This window comes from Phacochoerus africanus, chromosome 8 (genome assembly GCF_016906955.1).
Source record: "Phacochoerus africanus isolate WHEZ1 chromosome 8, ROS_Pafr_v1, whole genome shotgun sequence".
NCBI lineage: Eukaryota > Metazoa > Chordata > Mammalia > Artiodactyla > Suidae > Phacochoerus > Phacochoerus africanus.
In genome coordinates, this window is record NC_062551.1 from 57,794,324 (window position 1) to 57,803,537 (window position 9,214).

Genomic DNA, 9,214 nt, shown 5'->3' on the forward strand with positions numbered 1-9,214 from the left:
ACTGAGCCATGACGAGAACTCCTCCAAGAGAATTTTAAGTAAGCATATAAAACTTTTACCATAACAAAAAGAAAAAAATTATAATACCATCAAAAATTTTTAAATATTTGAAGTAACTTATACAGAGCTCTTTAGAAATGATAACAAAAGATTACTGAATGTCATTTTAAAAGATTAAAGAAATGGAGACTCAAACCACAAATAAATGAGTAAATAAATAAATACACTGTGATTCTGGACAAAATATACAGTTCACTGCATTGTCTTCCCTTGTGGAAATCTATGTGTTTCTACTAGAGAAAGACACAGGAAGACACCTCTTTTTTTGTCTTTCAGGGCCACACCTGCAGCATATGGAAATTCCCAGGCTAGGGTTCGAATGGGAGCTGCAGTTGCCGGCAATACCACAGCCACAGCAACGCGGGATCCAAGCCAGTTTTACCACCTACACCACAGCTCATAGCAGCGCGCCAGATCTTTAACCCACTGAGGAGGGTCAGAGATTGAACCTGCATCCTCATGGATACTAGCCAGGTTGTTACCACTGAGCCACAATGGGAACTCCAAGAAGACACTTCTTACACACAGGGTATTAATGTTGTTTTTTCTCTGGTTGCTGGTTACCTTGTGCTGTCTTTGCAAAAAGAAAATTCATCTTACTGCAGAGGTATGAAGCATGCACTTTTCTGTATATGTCTCATGCTTTTAAAGGTTTACTTAAAAATTATACAATACTAAATCATTTTGTCTGCTGGCAGTAAATTAAGGGCTCTCAATGCATCCCACAATATATTCCATAGAAGCTCAAAGTGTCCTTGAACCAGAATGTATCTCCATGTATGTAGGGGATTCTACACAGCATCTATTTCCTATGGTTAAGCTGATTTAGCACTACGGGTGTTTTTGTCTAGAGCCTGGGAGGTGGAGGTTGGTGGCTCTTGATCACTGTTCTCCTCCAAGCTGTGTCGGATCCCATATCCAAAGTATATGGCAAATCCTAGCAGGGAAATGAGACCATGAGAAAAAAATAGACGCTCACCCTACTTACAAATGCTTCTCACCCCACTTATTAATGCTCAACAGGCCTACTACTATAATGTCTAACACAGTTTGAGGGAGAGACCATAGAAAGAGGGTTGGGTTCAGTCACACAAGAGGCTTCTTTTTCCCAGAAAGCCACTTACCAATCACCATCCAGACACCAAACTGGGCCCAAGTCCAAGTGGTCATCTGCATCATCAAGTAGACATTCACAAAGATGCTCAGCACTGGGAGGACGGGCAGAGCAGGGACCTGTGGGAAAAGCCAGTGACTCCCTGAACACAGCACCCACGTCAGAGAGGGAGGCCCCTCCCCCACGTGGGCAGGGAGACCCCAGTCCTCCTCAGGCTGTGCATTCAGGGCCCACTGAGACTGGGGGTGGGTGGAGGAAGCACTGGGTGGGACCAGGGAAGGTCCATGGGTTTGAGCAAGTCCCCCCTTCCCTGGTCCAGCAAAGGAGGCTTCACCTCAAAGCATGCTGACTTCACCCCCTCAGCCTGGACAGCTGGGCACATAAGGTCACCTACCCTAAAGTGAAGAGGAGAGGGGTTCTGGGGCTGCCTCCAAATGATGGCAGTGATCCCCGCAATGAGCAGCAGCAGCAGCACAGCCCCTGCTGTGAACCCGGGGTCTCCAGAGAACACTTGGCTGGGCCACAGGGCCAGAAGCAGGCTCAGGATGGTCAGCAGGAGAACTGCAAGTGTCAAGGGGAGGACAGCAGGCTCAACTCCAGAGGCCAAATGGGTCAAGACCTCGGGTCACCCCTCCCCCACACTGCCCACCCCAGGAAGGGCCATCACATCTGCAAGACTCCTCAGCTGCCAGCCCGCCCACTCCCTGCCCATCCTGTCCATCTCAGAAGATCACCAAAGAGGAGTCCCCGGGCTCACCCAGCAGGAAGGCACATCCATAGACAATCTGGCCAGATTTCAGAGTGGGGGTGGTGCTGATAGGGTCGAGAAGACTCTTTAGAGACCTTGAGGTTCCAGCTTCAAGTGCAGATTCCAAAGGACTTTCTTCAACCACAGGATCCATCTCAGTTTCTTCCTTTGTTTTCTTCTTGCTGAAGTTCTGGTCTGGCTGGTACCTGAATTAGAGATATTAAAACAATATTAGAGCATTTCTGTTGTGGCTCAGTGGGTTAAGAACCCGACTAATATCCATGAGGATACAGGTATGATCCCTGGCCTCCCTCAACGGGTTAAGGATCCATCATAGCTAGCAGCTATGGCTCCAATTTGACCCCTAGGCCAGAAATTTCCATATGCCAAGGGTGTGGCCCTAAAAAGAGGAAAAAAAGCAATATTACAGCAGCACCCATTATCAGACAGCCTGTTCCACATCTGCCTTGCCTTAAGCATAGAAGGACATTTAGAAGGCAGCAGGAGAGCAGAAGAGGGTTACCTCCCATCAGTTCCCAAGATTCCAAGACCTGCACTCAAGGTGTAGCGGAGTCTTACCTGAGCACAAGAACAGAAAAAGACACCAAGGAGTAAGCAAGCAGGGTCCCGATTGACATGAGGTCCACAAGATCAGTGAGCTCGAAGAGTAATGCCATGACCCCTAAAATGAGGACACACACAAGGTGGGAGAGGGAAGAAGAACCAGTATAAATATCCGAGTTAAGGAAATTGGTCAAAGAAGGAGGGGGGGTTGTTTAGTCACCTGCCAGTGTTCCAGAAGCCAAGGTAGCCATGATGGGGGTGCGTGTGCGGGCATGGATCCGGGCAAGTCCCCGGAAAAGGAGCCCATCCTCTGCCATTGCGTAGATCACACGAGGCATGGGAAACATGGCGCCTAGGAGGCTGGAAGGGAAAAATGGGAACACGGAGAAGCAAGACAGGCTGGGGCTTCTGCTCCGTAGTCTACATGGAGTGTCTTTCCCTCTTGTCTCTCAATCCCAAAGGCTGGGATACCTGAGACTCTGACAGTAGATGGGGACAGAGCTTTGACACTGACCTGGATGTCAGAGCACAGAGGGTGCCAACAGCCACAACATATCTGGCAGGGTCCCAGCCGACCTGGAGAAAAGCCTGCGGCAGGGGGCTGTTGGGATGAATCTGGTAGTAGGGGACCATGAGGGTGAGTGTCGCTGAGACACCAAAATATGCCAAAAAGCAAATGAAGAGCGAGATCACAATGCCCAAAGGGATGGAACGCTGAGGATTTCTGGCTTCTTCCCCTGCAGGATGGGTTGAAGTACTGGGTCAGAAAAATACACTGTGGTGAAGGCATAAAATTGCCTTTCCTCTTGAATCTCCAAAAGCAACCCGACGCCCTGGGGCAGCCCAATCTCTGAAGGGACACACAGTGACCGTGTTACCTGTGGTGGCAATGACATCAAAACCAATGAACCCGAAGAAACATGTAGCTGCTCCATGAAAAATCCCACCAAAGCCAAAAGGCACAAACCCTCCAGAACCCAGAGGGCCCAAGCTGTGGTGAGAGAAGGAATGAGAAGAACGTGGGTGAGGTTGTTCAGACATCTCTCCTGGACTCCTCTGTTAATGCCCCAAGTCCAGGGCTCCAGGACCCCATCATCTGGATCCATCAGCCCAGGTCTCTCTAGCGTCAACTATATTCCCAGCTCTGCCCCCAACCCCCACAAGCATTCCTATGGCCAAGAGGACGCTCCTAACCTAGAGGTGTCATTGGATCCAGCTGTGGCCAGTTTGTAGTCCTGTTCTGTGAGCTGCCAGTTGTGCAGGTCTCCCTTAATGAAGCCAGAGAGGATGATGAAGCTGAGCACCAAGAGGTTGATGGCTGTGAACACTTTGGTAACCAAGGCTGACTCACGAGCTCCCAGAACCAGTACTCCTGCGGGAAAGATGAAAATAACCAAATCCACAGAAACAGAAAGTAGACGAGTGGTTGCCTGGGGCTGGGTGGCAGGGAGCATATGGGATGGAGAGACTGCTTACTATGTTTGAGATTTCCTCTCGGGATGCTAAAAATGTTTGGAACTAGATGGAGGTGATGGTTGCACAACCTTGTGAATGTACTAAGTCCCTCTGAGTTGTAAACTTTAAGATGATGAATTTCTGCAGTTCCCTTGTGCGGGGCAGGTTAGGGATCCAGTATGGTCACTGCAGTAGCTCAGGTCGTTGCTATGGCGTGGATTCAGTCCCCTGGCCTGGGAACTTCCTCATACTGTGGATGTGGTTAATAGTAATAATAATAAAGGTAAGATGGTTAATTTCTTTCTCTCTTTTTCTCCTTTTTTTTTTTTTGTCTTTTTAGGTCCGCACCTGCAGCATATGGAGGTTCCCAGGCTAGGGGTCAAATTGGAGCTGCAGCTGCCAGGCTATACCACATCCATAGCAACTTAGGATCCGAGCTACATCTCAGACCTACACCACAGCTCACAGCAATGCCTGATCCTTAACCCGCTAAATGAGGCCAGGGATTGATCCTGCATCCTCAGGGATGCTAGTCAGATTTGTTTCTGCTGAGCCACGGTGGAAAATCCAAAGATGGTTAATTTCTCATCATGGCAATCATATCACAATATACAGGTCTATTAAATCATCATGCTGTACACCTTAAACTTAGGCTATATTATATGTCAATTATTTCTCAATAAAGCAGAGGAAATAATAAAATGGTTAACTTTATGCTATATGGATTTCCTATCAATTTACAAAAAACTCTTACTCTTTGGAGTTCCCATCATGGCCCAGTGGTAAACAAATCTGACTAGGAACCATGAGGCTGCGGGTTTGATCCCTGGCCTTGCTCAGTGGGTTAAAGATCTGGCATTGCCATGAGCTGTGGTGTAGGTTGCAGACGCGGCTCAGATCCTGCGTTGCTGTGGCAGTGGCGTAGGCTGGCAGCTACAGCTCTGATTAGACCCCTAGCCTGGGAAACTCCATGTGCCACGGGTGTGACCCTAGAAAAGGCAAAAAGACAAAAAAAATTTAAAATAATAATAATAATAATAAAAATCTTTGGTCTCAGTACAGAGGAAGAAACTTCTAAGTAAACAGTTCTAAGCTTGGGTGATTTTGTCCCCTAAGAAACTTTTGGCAATGTCTGGAGACACTGTGATTGCCATAATTTAGGGGGTGGGTATCACTGATATCTCATGAGTAAAGGCTAAGGATGTTATTCAACATCCAACAGTGATAAAAAAAAAACTAAAATGAGTTCCCTGGTGGCACAGCAGGTTAAGGACTTGGCATTGTCACCTCTGTGGCTCAGGCCACTGCTTTGGCACAGATATAATCCCTGGCCTGGGAACTTCCACATGCTGCAGGCGCAGCCAAAAAATAAAAATAAAAAATAAAAAAACCCTGGAGTTTCCACTGTGGCTCAGTGGAAATGAATCTGACTAGCATCCATAAGGACTCAAGTTTGACCTCTGGCCTCGCTCAGTGGGTTAAGGACCCAGCGTTGCCATGAGCTGCCATGTAGGTTGCAGATGTGGCTTGGATCCCGCATTGCTGTGGCTATGGTGTAGGTTGGCAGCTACAGCTCCAATTTCACCCCTCACCTGGGAACTTCCATATGCTGCACATTGGGCCCTAAAAAAAAAGACCAAAAAAAAAAAACAAAAAACCCCTATGGAGTTCTGGCTGTGGCACAGTAGATTAATGATATGGCTTGTCTGTGGCATTGCCAGTTCAGTCCCTAGCCTGGCACAGTGGGTTAAGGATCCAGGGTAGATGCAGCTGTGACGTGGTTTGCAAATGTAGCTCAGATTCAAGCCCTGGCCCAGAAATTTCCATATGCCCCAAGGGCAGCCAAAAACAGGGGGAGGGGGGACCTAAAATGCACACATCAGCCCCTCCCCTCCAACAAAGAATGATCCAGCCCAAATTGCCAATGGTGCCAAGGGGGGGAAACCACTGTCTATGTCTTGCCTTCCTAGCTCATATCGCAGATGCTTCTTTTTAGTCCTAAACCCCCCAACCATTCTCCCATCCCAAGACTTCCTCCACCCCCGCTTCCCTTCCACGCCCCACTCTTCCCATTCAATGTCTGACCCCTGTCTCACCCGTTAGCAGCAGCACCAGGCCCAGTGCAAAAAAGTCTGGGTACTTGGCCAGGAAGTGGGGCACATGCGGGGAGAAAGTTTCCTTGAACACCTGAGAGATGTGGTTCCCGATCAGGCTGTCAAAGGCAGAACTCCAGGCCCTGGCCACGCTGGCGGTGCCTGCAGTGCAGAAGGAACATTTATTAACAAACATTATATTTGAACCCCTACCATGTGTCATGGGATGTATTTTGAGTGGAAAGAAAGCATACAAACTACCTAATCTCAAAGAGTTTTTTCTCATGTGTTGGGGAGATTAGACAGAGATGAGCCACAAAATAGGCCAACTATTTAGTATGTTAGGAGATCATTGTTATACAGAAGGGAAAACAGGTTAAGTGGGACCAGGAGGGCTGGGAGATGAGGGTTGAATTTTTTTTTTTTCTTATTAAGGCCACACCTGCAGCATATGGAGGTTCCCAGGTTAGGGGTTCCAGTTGGAGCTGGAACTGGAGCTGGAACTGCTGGCCTACACCACAGCTCACAGCAATGCTGGATCCTTAACCCTCTGAGTGAGGCCAGGGATTGAATCCACATCCTCATGGATACTAGTTGGGTTCGTTAACTGCCATGATGGGAACTCTTGAGGGTTGAAATTTTAAATTGAGTGGCAAAGGAAAATCCCATGAAGGCAATAACTTAGCAAAGCCTTCAATAAGGTGAGGGATAAACCTATGGGACATATCTCCCTCTCAACCACTCCCTACAGTTCCCTTTTCTTCTCCGTTCTATGTTCCATCATTTAAGAAAACAGGATAGAGCTGAGAAGAATGAAGTTGTGGGGTTTTCCTGCCACTCTTATCCACCTCCCTTCCTAAAGGAGGATAACAGAGTTCTCGTGAATGAACGAAGACCTCAGCTCCCGCCTCCTGGTTTCCTGATCCTAAGCCCCATGTCTTCCCTGTCCCCATCCTCTCACCAATAATGTAGGAGAGTATGAGATTCCAGCCAGTGATGAAGGCACACAGTTGTCCCACTGTCACGTAGCTGTAGAGATACGCAGAACCGGAGCATGGTACCCGGGCCCCAAACTCCGCATAGCAGAGCCCAGACAGCACAGAAGACAGGGCGGCCACCAGGAAGCAGAGGACAATCGATGGTCCAGCTATGTCCTTGGCCACTGCACCAGCCAGAATGTACACGCCAGCCCCCAGGGTGCTGCCCACACCCAAGGACACGAGGTCAAGGGTGTTCAGACAACGAGCCATTCGACCCTCAGACCCATCCCTGGGCTCCAGTGACCTCCTGCGGACCAGCTTCTGACCCAATTGACAAACATACTGATGAAGCATCCTGGATGGAGTTGAGGAGGCTACACCCTGTAGAGAAAACAAGACACAAATTCATCAAGATTGTCCATTCACCCTTGACCCTAGGAGTCTGATTTCACAGAGCAATGGGGTTATGGGAGCAGGGGGTAAAAACACAGATTGGGCAAGTTCTCCAACTCTGAGCTTTGGTTTCTACAACAAAGAAGACTTTTGATATGTTTCACTGTCACTAGAAGGGTTTTGAAGAGAAGTAAAGGGGAGAAGAATAGGTCTTTCCAAAATGTGGCACTTTAGCAGTTGGACTGTTTTGAGCTGAAGGCAATTAAGAATTTGAAAAAGAATGGATGTGCGTACATGTATAATTGAATCACTTTTTTGTGCAGCAGAAATCATCACAACATTATAACTCAACTACGTACAAATAAAACTTTTAAAAAATGAAAAAAAGGAGTTCCCGTTGTGGTGCAGCAGAAACAAATCTGACTAGGAACCATGAGCTTGCAGGTTCGATCCCTGGCCTCGCTCAGTGGGTTAAGGATCCGGTGCTGCCACGAGCTGGGGGTGTAGGTCACAGACTCCGCTCGGATCCTGCGTTGCTGTGGCTATGATGTAGGCCAGCAGCTATAGCTCTGATTAGACTCCTATCCTAGGAACCCCCATATGCCGTGGGTGCAGCCCTAAAAAGACACACACAGAAAAAAACTATTTCTCCCCATGTCCCAGGAAGATGGTACCCTCTCATCTATAAACCTGATTCTTTGCTCCAATCACCAACACCTGGTTTTGTTTAGCCTCACTATGTGAGGCATATGACCTTGAATTCCACAAGTTCATATCCAACATTTCTACACCACAGATCTTGAGACCTGATAGCTTCCTCTTTCTTTGCTGGCAGAGGAAAATGGAACTGAACTCTGAGTTGGGGCAGAAGGAGAAGGAATTTGTAGGGAGAACAGACTCTAGCCCAACCCTGGGAAAGCATCAAGTCAGAGTGGTCTCCCAATGGCCTGGAGGGAGGGAGGACCAACCTTCACTCTGAATCAGAAATGACAGGATTCTGGGAGTTCCCTTCTTGGCTTAGCAGTTAACAAACCCAACTAGGATTCATGAGGAGGCGGGTTCAATCCCTGGCCTTGCTCAGTGGGTTAAGGATCTGGTGTTGCCATGAGCTGTGGTGTAGGTTGAAGACTCAGCTCTGATCTTACATTGCTGTGGCATAGGCCAGCAGCTGTAGCTCTGATTCAGTCCCTAGCCTGGGAACCTCCATATGCTGAAGATGTGGCAGAAAGGAAGGAATGAAAGACGGAAGGAAGGAAGGAATGACAGGATTCTGCTCCCTGTCCTTTGGGGTATAGAATGTCTCCTCACTCATTATACAGCTCTGATGAGCTAGGTTGACCCAGTGAGCACAAGTTATCTTGAGGTAGCATCTGCCCTTGACATTCATGGACACATCTGTCCATGTTTAGCACATTGGTTAAGAGCAAGCATCCAAAGAGCCAGGAAACTATGATTAGAATCTTGGCTACACCAACACCTCTGTGCTTTTGAAGTCATTTCCTTCTTGTTCAAATGCTGTTAAGGAATCCTTGTGCACAGTCAATAGGAAAATAAAATGGTGCATGTGCTGTGGATAAAGTATGCTGGTTCCTTCAAAAGCTAAAAATGGATTTAACCTATAATCCATCAAATCCCCCTATGGGTATAGACCCAAAAGAACTGAAAACAGGGTCCCAAAGAGATATTCATAACACCCATGTTTATGACAGTATTATTCACAGTAGCCGAGGTATGGAAGCATCTCATGAAGGAATGGATAAACACAAGGTGATCTATACATACTGTGGACTATTATTCAGCCTTAAAA

General features: G+C 47.6%; 1 protein-coding gene across 1 annotated transcript; it reads right to left on the reverse strand.

Moving 5' to 3' along the window:
- Positions 1-532: 532 nt before the first annotated feature.
- Positions 533-7,387, reverse strand: LOC125132720 (cationic amino acid transporter 3-like). Its single transcript, XM_047790367.1, is given in 12 exon segments — positions 533-933; positions 936-997; positions 1,185-1,293; positions 1,569-1,735; positions 1,932-2,128; positions 2,502-2,604; positions 2,707-2,846; positions 3,001-3,223; positions 3,365-3,477; positions 3,681-3,858; positions 6,038-6,196; positions 6,996-7,387. Coding segments are annotated over 12 exon segments (1,866 nt in total). The 5' UTR covers positions 7,369-7,387; the 3' UTR covers positions 533-891.
- Between the last annotated feature and the right edge of the window lie 1,827 nt (positions 7,388-9,214).